Source organism: Dendrobium catenatum, unplaced genomic scaffold (genome assembly GCF_001605985.2).
Source record: "Dendrobium catenatum unplaced genomic scaffold, ASM160598v2 fragScaff_scaffold_421, whole genome shotgun sequence".
Taxonomy (NCBI): domain Eukaryota; kingdom Viridiplantae; phylum Streptophyta; class Magnoliopsida; order Asparagales; family Orchidaceae; genus Dendrobium; species Dendrobium catenatum.
In genome coordinates this window covers 1,104,625-1,123,668 of record NW_021318883.1, presented here as the reverse complement: position 1 = coordinate 1,123,668, position 19,044 = coordinate 1,104,625, and the positions used below count along the sequence as shown (strand labels likewise).

The window sequence follows — 19,044 nt, the reverse complement described above, 5'->3', positions numbered from 1 at the left end:
ATGCCTTTTAGTTTACCCAATTTTTATTTTTTTTGAATTAGTTATGATTTTTCCAATTTTGGGTATTTAATGAATTATTAAAGTTGCTTAATTATGGATATTTTATCGATTTTCATTTAAATAAAGTCCAAACCTCTTGGAATCACTTCCAAAGGTAATAATATTTTATATAAATAAAAGTTATATTATTTAAATATAACAATGACAACATCAAACCTTTGTCCCACTATGTGGGGTAGACTACATGAATCCTTTTTCGCCATTGTGTCCCGTTAAAAGTCAAATTCTAAGTTAAATTTGATAAAGAAAGACTATTTCTAATATTTTCTAACCAACTCTTTTAGTTTCAAAGGTAATAATATTTTATATAAATAAAAGTTATATTATTTAAATATAACAATGACAACATCAAACCTTTGTCCCACTATGTGGGGTAGACTACATGAATCCTTTTTCGCCATTGTGTCCCGTTAAAAGTCAAATTCTAAGTTAAATTTGATAAAGAAAGACTATTTCTAATATTTTCTAACCAACTCTTTTAGGTCTACCTCTACCCTTTTTAACATAAGTCAAATCTAATACCCCAACTTTTCTAACTGAGTCATCGGAAGGCCTCCATTTAATATGACCAAACCATCTAAGATGACTCTCTCTAATCTTATTTTCCACCGGAACTACTCCAACCTTTTCATGTATATGCTCATTTCGTATCCTATCTCTAAGGGTCAAGCCACTCATCCAAATAAGCATCCTCATCTCTGCAACACTTAATTTAGTATTATCTTCTCTTTTAATGGCCAACATTTGGCACCATAAAGCATTGTATGTGTCACCACGATCTTATAGATTTTTCCCTTAAGTTTGATGGGGACTTTTCTATCACACAAAAAGCTCGATGCATTCCTTCACTTCAACCATCTAACTTGAATTCTGCAGATAATATCCCATCAATTTCATCATCACTCTGAACAATAGATCCAAGATATCTAAACTGTGTACTCTTATTAATGACATGATCGCCCAAAGTCACAATCCCCTCACAAGGTCTATTGCTACTAAAATTAAACTTTATATATTCAGTTTTAGATCCACTCAAGCGAAAACACTCTAAAGTTGGCATCCATAATTCAAGTTTACCTTTAACTCCCTCTCTAGTCATATCAATAAGAAGAATATCATCAGTAAAAAGCATACACCAAGGTACAAGGGCGGATCCACATTAAACCCAGGTTGGGCAAATGCCCACCCTAAAAAAAATTAGAGGTGGCATTTTTGATATTTTGCTCCCCCCAAAAGAATTATGTGATAGGAATACAAAGAATTACTGTTGACGTGTTCGTTTGGTCAGAAGGACCCTAATTTGATGATTGAGGTCAGAAGAATTGTAGTCGGCCGGCGATGCAGGTTATAAAGACCGTTGTCTGGCGACGGAGGTTGGAAGGACTATAGTGGGTAGGCGACGTAAGTTAGGAGGATCGTAGTTAGCGGACGACGGAGGTCGGTAGGACTGTAGTCGGTGGACGACGTAAGTCTGAAGGATCGTAGCTGTGGGCGACAAAAGTCAGAAGGACTATAGTCGGTGGGCGACGTAAGTCAGAAGGATAGTTGTCGGCGGGCAACGGAGATCGGAAAGACTGTAGTCAGCGGGCGACATAATTCAGAAGGACCGTAGTTGGTGGGCAACAGAGATTTGAAGGACTATAGTCGGTAGGCGACATAGGTCAGGAAGACTCTAGTCGACGGGCGATGGAGATCGGAAGGATTGTAGTTGGTGGGCATCGGAAGTCAGGAGGACCGTTTCAGGTAGAAGTCCAGCAATGGACAGAAACCCACCATCAGATAAATATATGACGAAAATCTGACAACCAGAAGAAGTCCGGTGTTGGGTAGAAAATTGGTGACGAGCAGAGGTTCGGTGTCGGGTAGAAGTTCGACGTCAGTTGGTAGCCGAGGAGAACTCTGGCGTTAGATAGTATTCGAGTAGAACTCTAGTATCACTTGGATGTTAGACGAAATTCTGGCATCACTTAGAAGTCGGGCAGAATTCTAGCTTCCCGTGGAAGTTGGACAGAATTCTGGCGTTCCCTGGAACTCGGGTAGAATTCCGGCGGTGGTCGAGGAGGAGTTTCTTCCCTCCTATCCTTCTTCTCTTCCCTTCTCCATCTTCTTCTTTTGATCCCCTCTCAAGAAAAATGAGGGGTCTATTTATAGATGTTATGGAGTGGCATGGCCGGTAAGTAGGCGAGAGATCGGGGGTAAATGTGCAGTAGTTGTATGGACGGTCAAAATTTAATCCCTTGATTTAGTATCATTCGTCAGACATTTGAAGGTCTTAATGATGTCAAAATTCAAAGATCTTGGGCTCGTTTGATTTGTCCCATCGAGCCACTCGATTCGACTATAAGCATTCCATGTTTGGAAACTATTTGGTAATCCAAATTGTGGTTGGAACCTTCCAACAATCCTTTGGGTCCTTAATTTGGACTCATTTGGGTTCAGATTGAGTCAAATTTGGTGACGTTGGATTCATATTTCCAAGACACTCAGTTTGACTATACGTTTGTTGAAATTGGAGTCCAGGTGATCCCAGATTTAATTTTTGAAGTTTCCAACTTGATTTTTGCCATGAGATTCGTGCCTGATCAAGATAATTTATTGATGGCATATCAGTTGCTCCCTATTTTCGAACGTTAAAGCTCAAGGAGTCTGAAAGTATATGTATCGACCTTTCACATTGGTTGAATCACAAAAAATTACATTCCAAAAATTAAAAATCTTGCTCAAACTTGATCATAGGTGCCCCGTTGAGATTCAAAAGTGTCAAAATTGAGTCCAGAACGTCGAAAAACGTGTTCGGGACCCAAAAAAATTGAATTTGGACCATCCAGGCCGAAAATCGGGTCCGGACTAGCGTAGGCGACCGAACCGGCCGGGCGCCGACACCGGTAGAGCGGCCCGCGCACCTCTCATGAACAGGTGCGCCTTTTGGTGCATGAGCGATTCCAAGTAGTTGGTTTTTTTATTGATTTTTGTGGGGCCCACATGAAATTTTTTAACCCAAAAAAATTCAAAAAAAAGCCCAAAAATTTCTTAAAACTTTTAGAAAATTCTGAAAAATTTAGAAAAATTGAAAAAATTTCAAAAAATTTTGTAATATTTTTTTTCTTCCAAAAAAAGGCTATAAATATCCCCCAGGGCTAGGGGGAAATTTGCACCTTTTTTTCTCCATCTAACTTTCTTACAGTTGAGGTATTCCACTTTTTTATGTAGGTGACTTTTCCCTACTTAAATTGAAGCCCCTCCTCTTATACAGAAGTTAAAATTTTCTCTTCATTTTCTCCTTCTAGCTTTCTTACAGTGGAGGCATTCCACTATTTTTCGTAGGTGACTTTCTCTACTTAAATCAGCACCCCTTCTCTTGTACAAAAGTTAAAATTTTTGTAACCTTTTCTTTCCTTTCTCCTCCGGCGTTCTAAATTTCTAAAAGGGGAGGCATTCCACTTTTTTTTGTAGGCGACTTTCCCTACGAAAATTAGTACCCCTCTTCGTGCAGAGGTTGGAATTTTCAAAGTCCTTCATTTTCTTTCTATTCCCTCATTCTAACTTTCTTACAGTTGATGTATTCCCCTTTTCATTGTAAGTGTCATCCCCTATTAAAATTCAGGACCCCTCTTCATGTGTAGAAGTTAAAATTTTTTGCAGCCTTTTCTTTTCTTCTATGATATTCTTCTTCTTATATTGGAGGCATTCTACTATCTGTGATAGGCGACATTCCCCTATCAAGCTTCAGTGCCCCTCTCTTGTGTCGAAGAAGATATTTTCCTTCTTGTTCTTCTCTTGTATTCTTTCTCTTACACTGAAGGAATTCCACTATCGGAGATAGGAGGCATTTCCCTATTGAGCTTTAGTGCCCCTTTATTATGTAAACGAAGTCACAATGAGAGGCTATCTTTTTAATAGATAACCCTTAACATAATAAGATCAATTGCTGCTTATATGCAATGGTGATTTGAGAAGATCCGGCGATAATAGTATTTTAGACGAGAACTAGAAGTGATGAGTAGACGGGCAAAATTTTGATGTTGTTTGAGAAGAAGTTCATCGGCATTCAACGGTCGAGTAGAAGTTTGTTGGCAGTCAACGACTGAGTGGAGAGCTGAAGAAGAGTGTTCGAAGGTGCGTTGCAAGTAGCAGTCGAGCGATAATCCAATGATGGCTGAAGTAAAGAACCACCGATAAATATCAGATGAATATCCGATAATTATAGGTGTCTAGTGGTATTTTACAAAGATAATAAGCATTCATACGGAAGTTTGCCGACATCAGATATCCCTGATTCAAGGAGCCAAAGTAGTGTGCTATTTTAGTAGTATGATGACACACTTATAGTATCAAATGAGTTGAGGCCTAATAAAGATCAAATTATAATCTTTCTTTGAAGAACAAGTTGTTTGATGATTGTAACTTGTACATATGATGCGGATGCATGTTTTACTTTCAGATTCTAGTAAAAATGAACTTGATGTACAATCTTTTGCAATGTAACACCAATAATATTGAGAACATGTTTGGAGAAAGTTGAATTGTGATTGCATCTTTGAGGCATACTTTGATATATTGTATAATGTATTTTTTTAAAGGCTTTTTAGCCTGCTAATAATCTTTGTAGAAGATGTCGAGAGAATCTATCAAGAATATATAACCTATTCGAGATTGTATGTCAGAGCCTCGCTCGATGGCGTTAACCTATACAGATGATATCAAGAGAATCCACCAAGGTTGTAGGACCTTATCTGAGGTTGAATATCAGAGCCTTTGCTCGATGATATTAACCTACGTGAAAAAGGTCGAGAGAATCCATTAAGGATCTGAGATCTATTCGAAGTTGTATGTCAAAGCTTTGCTCGATGACGTTAACCTGTATGTAAGAGGTCGAGAGAATACACCAATGATGTGAGACCTATCCGAGGTTGTATGTTAGAGCCATGCTCGATGACGTTAACCTATGTGGAAGAGGTCGAGAGAATCCACCAAGGATGTGAGACCTATTCGAGATCCTTTTTCATAGCCCTACTCGATGATGTTAACCTATATGAAAGAGGTCGAAAAAATCCACCAAAGATGTAAGACCTATATGAGATTGTATGTCAGAGCCTTTTCTTGATTATGTTAACCTATATAGAAGAGATATGAAGAATCCACCAAGGATGTGAGACATATCCGAGGTTATATATCAGAGCACTGCTCGATGACGTTAACCTGTGTGAAAGAGGTCGGAGAATCCATTAAGGACGTATGACCTATCCGAGGTTATATATCAGAGCCTTTGCTCGATGTCGTTAACTTGTGTGAAATATGCCTGAAAAATCCACCAAGGATATAAGACTTATCCAAGGTTATATATCAGAGCCCTTGCTCGACGACGTTAACCTGTATGGAAGAGGTCAAGATAATCCACCAAGGATGTGAGACCTATCTGAGGTTGTATGTCGGAGCCTTTGCTCGGCGACGTTAACATGTATGGAAGAGGTTGAGAGAATTCTCCAAGCATGTGAGACCTATCCGAGGTTGTATGTCAAAGCCTTTGCTCGACAACGTTAACCTATGTGGAAGAGATCGATTTGAATCCCCCTAGAGTCAATTTTGCCTTGATTGGGAGGGGGCGAACACCATGTGTATCTTGAATCAAAGATGAAGAATGAACCATTTTTAGATTGTTGTTGCCTTTTTAAGGTTATGATTAACATCTTTTCCAAGGAGTAGAAGTTCAAATATGGATTGTATAAAGCTTGTAATTAATTGGAAGCATCCTTGCTTTTGCCGGGAGTTTCCTTATATATCATCTTGATGATGAAAGCATTGGAGGATCTTTTTTACCCCAGTTGGAGTCATAGTTGCCCCCCAGTCCACATCTAATTCTTATGATATTGATCCAACAATGAATGATGTCATAAAGTTAATAAGAGCGATCTTTTGAGATTGGAGCAATAGTTGCCCCCCCAGTCGGGAACCACGTTCCTACATATGGTGCTAAACTATTGCGTCTTGGAGTATTCGCGGCGGTTGCAAAATAGAAAGTTTAACGCCTTAATGTTGTATGAAAATTCAACACGCAATCAAATAAGAGAGAGTGTGTTGCATTTATAGGAGACACTAAGATTAATGTTGTCAGGAGATGTGGGTCAGAAGGACTATAGTCAGTGGACGACGTAAGTCAGGAGGAACGTAGTTAGCGTGCTACTAAGGTCGGAAGGACTGTAGTCGATGGGAGACGTAAGTCAGAAGGCCAATAGTCTGTGGGCGATGAAGGCCGGAAGGACTATAGTCGGTGGGCGACGTAAGTCAGAAAGATCGTAGTAGGCGGGCGACGGAGGTCAGAAGGACTAGTCGGCGTGCGATGTAAGTTGGAAGGATCGTAATCGGTGGGTAATGGAGGTCAGAAGAACTTTAGTCGGTGGGCGATGTTAGTCAGGAGGACCGTATTTGGCAGGCGACGTAGGTCGGAAGGACTGTAGTCGGTGGGCGACGTAAGTCAAGAGGACTGTTTCAGGTAGAAGTCTAGCAATGGACAGAAACCCAACATCAGATAGATGTTTGACGAAAATTTGACAACCGGTAGAAGTCAGGCGTCGGGTAGAAACTTGGTGTCGAGCAGAGGTCCGGTGTCGGGTAGAAGTCCGACGTCAGTTGGCAGCCGAGGATAACTTTGGCGTTAAATAGTATTCGGGTAAAACTCTGGCGTCACATGGAGGTCGGACGAAATTCTGGTGTCACTTGGAAGTCGAGTAGAATTTCAACATCCCGTGGAAGTCGGACAAAATTCTGGCGTCCCGTGGAAGTCAGGTAGAATTCTGGCGGTGGTCGAGGAGGAGTTTCTTCCCTCCTATCCTTCTTCTCTTCTCTTATCCTTCTTCTTCTTTAGATCCACTCTCAAGAGAAATGAGAGGTTTTTTTATAGATTTTCTGGAGTGGCATGGCCCGTAAATAGGTGAGAGATTAGGGGTAAATGTACAGTGGTTGGATGGACGGTTGATATTGAATCCCTTGTTCGTGTATCGTTCGTCAGACATTTAAAGGTCTTAATGATGTCGGAATGCAAAGATCTTGGGATCATTGGATTCAACTAGGGGAGTAAACGAGTCGAGTCGAGTTTTAGCATTATCGAGCTCAACTCGTTACTCGGAAAACGAGCTCGACCTCGAGCTCGTCAAACTATAAATGAGCTGGAGCCGGCTCACGAGCCTCTCGATTTCTCATCCATCCGATTTTTTAATTTTTCCTCCACTTCTTGATTTTCCGCCTTGCATTCATCCAAATGAATTTTTTTCCCGCCTATGAATGACTATTATCTTCTTTTTTTTTTTGTTTTGGGAAAAGGCTGCCATATTAAAAAGCTGTCATAATGACAAGATGCAAAGGACACTTTGCATTTAATAAAAAGTAGCTTTCACTTGAAATGAGGCAATGAATTTATATAAATTAACATTAAAAGCAACATTTTAACTTTAAATGCAAAGTTTGAATCTCATATTATAAGCCGACTGCCATTAATTTCTTTAAAATACCCTAAATATTATAGTTTCGAGCCAGCTCGTGAGCTCACGAGTCTAGTCACGTCAAGCTCGAACTCGAGCTCGTTTGACAAACGAGCTCAAATTTGAGCTCGAGCTCGAGCTTGTGGCTCGATAAGCTCGGCTCGCGAGCCGGCTCGGCTCACTTACACCCCTAGATTCATCCCATCAAGCTGCTCGATTCAACTATAAACACGTTATGTTTGGAAACCGTTTAGTAATCCAAATTGTTGTTTGAACATTCCAACAACGCTTTGGATTCTTGATTTGGACTAATTCGGGCTCGGATTGAGTTGAATTTGGTGTCGTTGGGTTCGTATTTACAAAACGCTCAGTTTATAAGTTTGCTGAAATCGGAGTTCAGGGATATTGGATTTAATTTTTGAAGTTTCCAACATAATTTTTTCCTTGAGATTCGTGCCCGATCAAGATAATTTTTTGATGACATATCAATAGAAATGATTGTTTTTTTTAATAGCAATGTTCTGTAGCAATAAAGTTAGCAAGCATATCTAAAACATGTAGTGAATGATCTCTCTTCATAGTTAAAAACACTTATCTAGTATCTAAAAATAAGTTTCCTTGCATTAAGCATAATAAGGGGGCAAACAAGTATAACCAATCTTTACAATGAATTTATTTTCTTTTAGAAAAATAGAACATCTAAAAACTCTGCAGTAATGATTTTTTTTTGAATTTATATTATTATTATTATTATTTTATTTTTGTTATTATTTTTCTTGTCTAATTAATTAAAGTTTTGGGAAAAAAAAAGGAAGCTGGATCCGCCCCTGCTAAGACACATCCTCTAGCAAATGTTTAGTGAGAACATTCATGACTAAAACAAAAAGATATGGACTTAAGGCTGATCCTTGATGTAATCCAATCGAAATAGGAAAATACTTGGTCAAACCACATTGTGTTTGAACACAATAATAACTCCTTCATACATATCTTTAATGATTTGAATATAAGCATTATTAACTCCATTCTTTTCAAGAACTCTCCATAGCACATCTCTTGAAATTTTATCATATGCAAATAGGAAAATACTTGGTCAAACCACATTGTGTTTGAACACAATAATAACTCCTTCATACATATCTTTAATGATTTGAATATAAGCATTATTAACTCCATTCTTTTCAAGAACTCTCCATAGCACATCTCTAGAAATTTTATCATATGCTTTCTCTAAATCAATAAATATCATATGTAGATCATCCTTATTCTCTCTATATTTCCCCATCAAACCTCTCAATATATGTATGGCTTCCATAGTAGACCTACCCGGCATGAATTCAAATTGATTTTGAGAAGCATTAGTATCACGACGCAACCTACACTTCATAACTCGCTCCAATAGTTTTAAAGTTATATTATTATATGTTTATATGAAATATTATTAAATTAAATATACAATTTTTAATAATTTTATTCATTATAAAATTTTAATTATATTTTGATTATATATAATAAACATTTTACTAAAATGCTAATATAAAATGTTGCTAAAATGTTATATGAATTCTCTTATTTAATTAAAATAAAAAACATTTAACATATATTAAATTTAAATTATTAAATATTAAATTTTAAACAATTAATATATAAGAAGTTAGAAGTTTTCTTTCGTTTGAGAAACATTTGATGGGGTGCGCGCGCGTTGCGCTGAGGCTGGCAGGCACGGGCAGCGGGGTCAGCTTCGCGGGCAGCGGGGCAACGTCGCGGGCAACGGGCAGGCGCGGGAAAATTCAAATATAAACGGATTTTCGGGTTGACCCGGAAACCCGCCGGTCAACCCGAACCCGACCCGTTTTTTCAAACGGGTCGAATTTGCGAACCCGAACCCGACCCGTTTTTCAAACGGGTCGGGTCCAACCCGGATTTTTCGGGTCGGGTCCGGGTCGGATTTTCGTGTCGTATCAAATATTGACACCCCTAATTGAAGCATAAATTTAAAATTTATCATTATAAACGTTAAATAGGAAAAATTTATTAATATATCTATTATATGTGAAGATATTAAAATTCTAGGAATACGTGCCCATCATATCCCTCTTAAATTTATCTTGGTGCCTATATCATGCATATTTTTTATACTAATATAACTGGATAAATGAGATTATGGATTGACAGTTTTTTTTTATCTATTAAACTTTGACTCAATGTAGATTGACTTGGCTTATTATTAACCACGTGTTTCAGTGTAAAAACTTTTTTTTGACCAAGTTTCCAGCTCGTGTGAAATTGGAGAGATTACAATGTGTAGAGTTCAGACGTAATCTTTCGTTTGATTTTCAATCATATGAAATTATGCATATTTTTTTTCTTGTACACACCCTAAAAAAGAAGAAAAAAAATCCATATAACTTCATTTGATCTTCCAAGTTGAAGTATTCATTTGAGTAGTTCTATTTGCTCATGTTTTATATGATTTAGTTGATTTTTCAATCCGACTCTCTTGTCTCTCAGAGTGGCAAACAGGGCTCAGCCGTTGGATCCAGCCTATATGGCGATAAATACGTCCCATCTGAAGCATTTTATTCTGCTTCTGCTGCATTTTATTCAGCAGGTGCTCTACGGGCCGAGCAGGTGCTGCATAAGGCTCCCGGTATTCAAGGATATCTGCCCTGGCCTATAGTAATTCTTTTCAACATTGATCCGTTCATGGTTCTTAACATTTTATGTCCAGCTTCTCCACCGGTTTTTGTTTCAGATCATGTCAAACCTTTTCTTTTCATTCCTTACATTCTCTCTTCGAAAATCAGATATTTCTTTTTTTTTTTTGGGCATTTTGTTTGTATTTTTTTCTACATGATACTATTTTGGATTATTGTTGTGTTAGCAATAATGATAGCATTTCCTTGAGGTTGTTTGGAAGAGACATTTTCCTTACAAAGACGAGGATGCAACCTGAAACATTCATTAACACCATGTTATGCATTTTATAATGAGAGCAGAAAATAGGTAGGTTTTCAAATTCATCTTTTTGGAAATAACCATTCAAGTCCGACCATATGCATATTTCATTAGGGTGTTTCTTAGAAATATCAAGTTCAACAAGAACACGAGCCACCTATGGACAAGAAACAAAGGCAATAGCTTGATCAGTTTATAACAGTCTACAAAAAATAGATGCAAGACCAAATAAGATTTACGAATTAAAAAAAAAAAATGAAGTCTCAAGTTTAGAAAAGAAATCCACACAGTTGCAATAGGCGTTTCCTCCTTAATATCAAAATTTGGCGTCCATTTGATGAGACACATCTAACAAGCTTGAATGTAGTATGATTTCCTTGAGAAAATGCGGCTATAATCAAGGTCATTCATAAGTTGAATCACAATATGTCATTGATCCAGCAAACCAATGTGAATGGATCCCGTAAGCTTCAAGCAAACAAAATTTTTTTGAATGAAATCAAGATTCGGATGATGACGAAGAATTTTCCAACCAATGTTAGGGAAAAAGGAGTAGCCAATTGAGAAACCATAGCATCATCAAACATTAAAACTGGAAAAATCTTGAATAAGGTTTGAACAAATTGAAGTTTAGGCACAAAAGAAGAAGATCTAGCTAAAACCTCCTTAAATGACCTAGAACAACCTCAGAAAATGAAGATGCCGACGGGTTAGATGACGACTTGTCATCTCTCAAAGCCAAAAACGTAGAAGAAAACCTCAAAAGAAAGCCGCAAATGAAACGTGGAAAAACCAAGGAGAAAAATCTAAGAAAAAACCACCAAACGAGCATGCCAAGAGATCGAAACCAGAGCTCATGAACAGAAGCCCTAAATCGCCCAGGAATTGCCAGAGAGCACCAGAGCACAATGGTCGGAATTTGATATTATTACTAACCCTTTAGACATACACGTACATGTAAATATATTTTGGGTTCTAAATAACAAAATAAAAATATCTAAATAACATAACAAAAATAAATCGCAAGTAATTTTGAATTTAAATACATAATAAAAAAAAAACTAAAGTTTTTACAGGGCTCTAAGGTTGGAAATTTGCACAATCACATTAGGGGTTTTGGGTCTTAAGGCTATATAAGTTTTAGAATACTTACAGTGTACCGGAGCCAACATCTAATATTTTTATCCATAGCACTCCCACCTGATTGGACGGTAGTGACTGATGCCTTTGGTACATTTCCTTTTAGCTCACTTCATCGGTACTATTCCTCGTGGTTTATGCAGACAATAAGAAGAAAATAGGTATTATTAGCACATTTAATAATTAAGACTAAAATAATTGAAAAATATATAATTTAAATCTCAAACGTACCTTTTTGGGCTTTCACACCGGCTTAGTTGATTGTCTTTTGAACTGTTCATTTTCAAAAGTATACTTTTGCATTTTTCCAAAATTCACCCCGAGGCACAAGAAAGGGGAAGAAGAAGAAGAAGAAGAAGAAGAGAGAGAGAGAGAGAGAGAGAGAGAGAGAGAGGTAGTGTAAAGACCATTTTTGCTACATGTTCGTCCGGGACGAAGTTGGATCGTCCCGGGACGAAGTTGGATCGTCCCGGGACGATCGGTACAGGTTGAGTTGGAATTGTGGAAACTGAGCAGTTCGTCTGGACGAAATTTGGATCGTCTGGACAAAAATTCTCCAGAGGACAAGTCGCCGGGGACGATAATTCATCTCGTCTGGACGAAATTTCTCCAGAGCCGGATCGTCCCGGGACGAAGTTGCGATCGTCCAGGACGATCAGTCTGAATATATATAGAAATGAGATATTTTAAAGAGAGAGAAAAAGTCCAGGAGAGAGAAAAACGAAGGAAAAAGAAGGAAAAGTGATTTTTGGGCGACTCCGGTCCATTTTCGTTCGCTACTGTAGTTAAAGAAGTTGACCGACTCGAGGTAAGGCGCATTCCGCCTTTCTGAATTTTTAGAAACGAGATTTTTGACGTGTTTTCTGTTCCGGAAATTGTTTATGTTAGCCAATTTCGTGTGTTATTTTCTACTGCTTAAGGTTTTACCGCGTAACTTTTGATATGTCTTTGAGATATTAAGTGTGCACGTTTCGAGTATTTTCTGGAAGATTTTTACCAGATATTTTGGATTCTTCGGTGTTTTAAGCGATCTGCAAATTATCAGGATGTTGAAAAATATTTTATCAGTATAATGAAAGTCTTACAATGTTGTTGTGAATGTTCTGTGGTAATTTGGTAAATTTCTGAATCTATGAATTTTGTGTAAATTCCGTATACTGCCGTTATGCCGCTGAATTTTCGTACGATTTCTGAAATTTCTGAAACAAGATGATTTGAATATTTGATGTGTATGTGCTATGAAAATGGAGCTATAAGGGGCCAGAATCAGTCGAGATTCTGTAAGTGTCAGGGAAAGGAGCTATAAGGGGCTAGAATCTGTTGAGATTCTGTAAGTGTCAGGGGAATGGAGAGATAAGGGGCCAGAATCCGTCAAGATTTTATAAGTGTCTGGAGAATATGAAATTTGATATGTGATATGTTATCTGAAATATGACGTTTGCTATCTGAAATCTGTTATGTGATTTATTTGATCTGTTTGACGAAGCATCTGATATATGTACGATTCTGATTATGCCGTACGATTATGTTTATTCTGTGATTTGAAAGCTTCTGTTCTGAACGCTGATTTGATATGACTTCAGTTTCTATATTTGTTGTGGCTTTATGATTGAGTAAGTATTTGGTCTATGATTATCGTATGGATATTTTGATGTGAGTTTTTGATGATTTCGATTGGTGATTGATGTCTTGCTGAGCTGTTAGCTCACCCTTGCTTTCTACGTGGTTTTTAGGTTCTGGGAAAGGGAAGGAAGTTGTGGATTAGCTGTCCAGAGTTTGATCTGTGATTAGGTATTTTATACTTTTGATTTTTGTACAGTCATGGCTTATCTATTCTGTTCTGTCGATAAGCCATGCACTGTATCTGTATATGATTATTTTGGTGAAAGAGAATATAGATGAACTGCGCTGTAATTGGATATTTATAGTAGCTCTGTGTTTGTTTTTCTGTCTGTATTACATTTGGAAGAAAGATTTAAAGAAAATTCCAAAGCTAAATCCTAGATTTGTTGGCTCCGTCGTGACGCGATGCGAGCGGGATCCATCCCGGTCGGGTTGGGTCGTGACAAGCTTTAGTGGTATAAGAGCAAAATTTTTGGAATTTTGATTGTAAGACAGAGCTATAGGAAGTGATCTGTGAGTCTATTTGGGGTAGGTCTGATTTGTCTGGACTTTTATTCTTTTGTTTTGTGCTTAGTTTTCTGTGATCATGGATCTGCCAGACCCCGATATGACAGATGGGCAGAGTGCTAGTCAGGCAGCTCCAGTGGGTAGTACAGCCCCAGTGGTTGGTTCTGACACACTTTTGCAGTTTGCTACATTGATTGCTCAGATGATGAGCGAGACTCAGAGTAGAGCCTCTACTGTCCGATCTGAAGATATGGACAAACATCTGTAATTATTTCTGAGATTGAAACCTCCGAGGTTTGAGGGCACTGTTGAGCCCAGAGCAGCTGAAGAATGGTTGAGGAGGTTAGAAAAGACTTTTGATGGTATGCAGTGTCCGTCGGACAGGAAGGTACCGTTGGCAGCTTTTCTGTTGGATGGGGAAGCAGAACACTGGTGGATAAGCCAGCAAGAGGCAAAATTTCAGGGGAAGCAAAATTCTTTAATAACTTGGGAAGAATTTTCTGAAGAATTTCGATCGTGGTTTGTACCTCCTTCTGCACGACAGCAGATGCAGGAGACTTTTCTGAGGCTTGTTCAGGGGAGCAGAACTGTGATGTAGTATGAGGCAGAGTTTACTGCTTTAGTCCGTTATTCTCCACAGTTGGTGAGTACTTCTGCTGAGAGGTGCTACAGATTTCTGAGGGGACTACGAGATAGTTTGAGGCAACCCCTAGTGCCGTTCCATATTTCTTATTTTTCTGAGCTTGTGGAGAGAGCTCGTCTGATAGATAAAGATTTGATGGCTACTCAGCAGCGGTGGACTGCGAGTAGGAAGAGATTTGGAAGTGATACTTTGAGCAGTGGTTCCTCTGGCAAGAGGAGATTTATTTCTGGAGATTCCAGGAGGAGTGGACAGTCGGGATCCACTACAGTTTCTGGTACTGCGGCTACCGGTACAACCAGTTCGGGATCAGTCAGTGGGACACCTGTGTGTTAAACTTGTGGACGATGACATTTTGGCCAGTGCTTCCGGACGACTGGTCAGTACTTTAAATGTGGTCAGCAAGGACATCAGATTGCAGAGTGTCCACAAGCTGGATTTGATCGACGATCTGAGTTCCGATCCGAGGGCTTTGTTAGACATGCCTATTCAGCAGGAAGACCGAGGACTGTTCCTCCACACCCTGTGACTGAGGGATTTTCTGGTAGAAGTGGTGGTTCGAGTTCTGCACCACGGAGACCACCTACTGTTAGTCAGAGAGAACCGAGTAGTTATGTTGCTTCAGCTCCAGTTCCAGTTCAGCCATGAGTGTATAGTCTGAGTCAGCAGGAGGCTCGAGATGATCCAGATGTGGTGACAGGTACGATTTATATTTCTGATCAACCCTATCGTGTTTTGTTTGATTCTGGAGCCAGTCATTCATTTTTGTCCGAGCGTTGTTTTGATGCTTTGCATCTGGATTCTGTTTTGCTACCGATTTCTCTTTCTGTTATTTTGCCGGCTGAAAGTAATTTGATAGCCCGGAAGTTTTGTTTTTGTGAGATTGATATTGCTGGCAAAAAGTGGAAATCGAGTTTGATTTTATTGCTGATTTCTTCTTACGACGTGATTTTGGGCATGGATTGGTTGAGTCTGTATGAGGCTCAGATTGATTATTTGAAGAAGCAAGTGAGTTTACTTATGGATGAAAAAAGATACATATTCCAAGGATTACGAGGTGTTCTATCCTGTCTGATTTCTGTATTGGAAGTCAGAAGAATGTAGAAGAAGGGTTGTCCAGTATTTTTGGCTTCTGTACGGGATATGAACCTGGATGTTGGTTCTATTTCTGATATCCCAGTGGTACGAGAGTTTGCTGATGTATTTCCTGAGGAGTTGGTTGGTTTACCTCTGGATTTAGATGTGGAGTTCTCTATTGATGTTTTTTCGGGTACAGCTCCGATATCGAAAGCTCCGTACAGGATGGCACCTAAGGAACTTTCTGAGTTAAAAGTTCAACTCTAAGAGTTGGTGGATAGAGGATTGTTCGCCCTAGTGTTTCCCCTTGGGGAGCACCCGTATTGTTTGTGAAGAAGAAGGACAGAACACTCCGTATGTGTGTTGACTACAGAGGTTTGAATAAGGTTACGATCAAGAATAAGTATCTGAAAGGTTTAGGCTATGTTCTGATGCAGCATGGTAGGGTAATTGCTTATGCCTCGAGACAGTTGAAACCACATGAAAAGAATTACCCGACGCATGATTTGGAATTGGCTGCAGTTGTGTTTGCTTTGAAGATTTGGCGTCACTATCTGTATGGCTCAGATGTGAGATTTTCACGGATCACAAGAGTTTGAAGTACATATTCACTCAGAAGGATCTGAATTTGAGGCAAAGAAGGTGGCTTGAGTTGATCAAGGACTATGACCTGTCGATTCAGTATCAGCCTGGTAAGGCTAATGTGGTAGCAGACACGTTGAGCAGGAAATCTTCTGGAATGTCAGGTGTTCAGCTTACTTCGGATGAATATCTGATACGAGATATGGAAAGATTACAGTTAGAGGTGATTTCCTCTACTGGTCCGGATTCTTTTGTTTTGACTCAGATGAATATCCAATCTTCTCTGGAAGAAAGGATTCAGGAAACTCAGAAGTCGGATTATGACTATTTGAAGTTGATTGCTCAGATTGAATATGGAATGAAGCCTGATCTTCGAGTTTCTAATTCTGGTGTTATTTTCTACAAGAATAGGCTGTGGATTCCTGTGTTTGGAGATTTGAGGAAAGAGATTCTGTACGAATCTCACCTTTCAGGCTACACTGTTCATCCGGGAAGTGGCAAGATGTACGGAGACATGAAGAGTTTGTTCTATTGGCCTGGAATGAAAAAGGATGTAGCAGATTTTGTTGCTCGATGCGAGGCCTGTCAGTTGGTGAAGGCAGAGCATCAGTGATCAGGAGGTCTTTTGCAGTCGTTGCCTATCCCGGAATGGAAGTGGGAGGAGGTAACGATGAACTTTGCTATGGGTTTTCCTCGATCTAGGCAAGGACATCATGCCATCTGGGTGATACACACACAATTTACTTCATCTTTCCAAAACATAAGGTAACCTATCTTGCCACTTCCCGGATGATACACACAAATTTTAATCAGAATATTCAATAATTTCAAAAGAAGAGATGTGCTTAAGATACCAAATTCTCTAAGTTTTAAGTTCCCAAAAGATATCTCTAAATTCTTCTTACTACTATTAAATATGATTTCTTTAGGTCAAATTGAAATCTAGCACACAAACAAATACTAAACATGATATCTAATCTGATAGCAATTAAGTAAAGTATTAATCTAATTATTTCTCTAAATTTCTTTTGATAAATAAGTTTTCCCTTAGAGTCTTTATCTAATTGCACAGAGAAACTCATTAGTATAGTCACTGTTTAGTATTATCCATTTTAAATTTCTGAAGTATGTTCTTAATATATGTTGAAACACTAAGAAAAGTTCCTTCCTCATTTTGCTTTATGCTAAACTAATAAAATAATTCAAATCTCTCATCAAACCTATCTCAAATTCACTACTCACATAGAAAAATCATCATAAAAATTTTTATTTGTAGATCCAAATAAGATATCATCAACATATATTTAAATAATAAGTAAGTCAACTACTATCCTTTTCAAAAAAAGAGTAGTGTCCACACTGAAAGTTCGTTAGGGATGTTAGGCCCTTATGAACTGGCCCAAGGCTAAAAAAGAGAGGTGAATTGGATAACTTTAAAACCAAATATAAAACTCAAACCAAAATCATCACAGAAATCAAGTGTGGAAGAAAATAATTCGGAAACAATAATAAGAAAGAACACACCGGATTTATAGTGGTTCAGTCAAACCTTGACCTACGTCCACTCCTTGGAGGCACTCTCCAAGTATTGCACTAAACAAAGTGTCTCTCCTTTAGCCCCCACAGCTAGGCGGAGAAGCCCTTATAAAATCATTTCCACCTTCCCCGGTGCGGAGGAGTCGCCGGGTTCTTTGACACCAAATAGATCTTCTTCTTTGGTGAACTTCCCTCGAGACAAGCCTTGAATCCGACGGTATTCAGGTGCGAGCTTGTCGGAGCAACAGTGTGGAACCCCTTCCATATTCCCTTGAGTCCCCCCTTACAGGATCTTCTCCCTCTCTCAAACTCCACCCTTTCCTCACTCCCTTTCAAGCTCTCTCTTCAAGTTTCCCCGAAAAGAACGAAGCTGCAATGGCTACCAAAGATATTTACAAAGTGTCATGTCATAGCTTAAATAGAAGATCTCAAAATGAGCTCATTAATGCAAGTTGCTGACATTATCATTTAGGATGATACTAATATCATCCGGTACAATCAGTGTAAAAAAAGCCCAATCAGACGGGACAATTTGAGTCGATCAGAAGAAATTTATTCATATCCTCCTGGATAATAATATATCATCCTGGATGATCAGAATAAATCATGGAATATCGTCATGAACATAACCCTGAAAAATAGCTATCTGATGTCCAATCGTCTAACGTATCGGCCTAGACGATTTTGCGATCGTCTAGGACAATTTGATCTTGCAATCAAGTCATAATTGCTTTTCTTAAATTCCAGAGAAATTTTGGAAAAATTTTCCTGAATCATCCTGGATGATATTTTATAGTCCTAGACGATCCACCTAAATGATGTCCAAAAATAAGTAATTCCTAAATAGATCTGGTGGCAGATTCTTTTTGTTTTTAGCCTATCATGATGGCCGATACAAAATCATCTATGATGATGTGTTTTGCATAATGACGGCTTCTTTAATGAGGATGTCCTAATTAGGATTTCTGCTTTTGAACTGATCGTCCAGGATGATATAAAATCATCCCGGACAATGTTACCAAAAATAGTAAACTCTAGGGAACAGTAAAAAATCTTCCAAGTTACAAAGCATCAGGAGCCACACCAAATACAATAGACTCAAGAAAGGAAAGAGGGTACAAACTGACTCAGACCTAGTCTACCCAATCTTGAGTTGGTTCCAAGTTATAGTATGATCGTGTGGACCTGAAATGTCAGTAGATAAGGTAGTCGTAGAGAAATAAGAGTGTTTGCTATCATCAAAATCATAAACCATGAAAGTAGATCCACAATAATCTCCCCCTTTTTAATGATGGCAAACACTATAATTTGAATTTTCAAAAAGGAATATTTTCTCTTAATTTTCCCCTCACTAGAATAACACTTTAAAAAATATGGGAGATAAAAATATTTTTATTTTTTAAATTTTTTGAAAAGAAAAAAAGGATACAAATTCAACAATACGTT

The 19,044-nt window shown here is 38.4% G+C and overlaps 1 protein-coding gene across 1 annotated transcript; it reads left to right on the top strand.

Annotated features, from left to right (window-relative positions):
- The first annotated feature begins 6,429 nt into the window (after positions 1-6,429).
- On the top strand, positions 6,430-15,747 carry LOC114579490. Its single transcript, XM_028694244.1, has 8 exons — positions 6,430-6,435; positions 10,014-10,244; positions 13,831-14,027; positions 14,058-14,357; positions 14,574-14,715; positions 14,767-14,991; positions 15,073-15,411; positions 15,508-15,747. Exons 1-8 carry the CDS (start codon positions 6,430-6,432, stop codon positions 15,745-15,747), a joined length of 1,680 nt encoding a protein of 559 aa, XP_028550077.1.
- Positions 15,748-19,044: the final 3,297 nt, after the last annotated feature.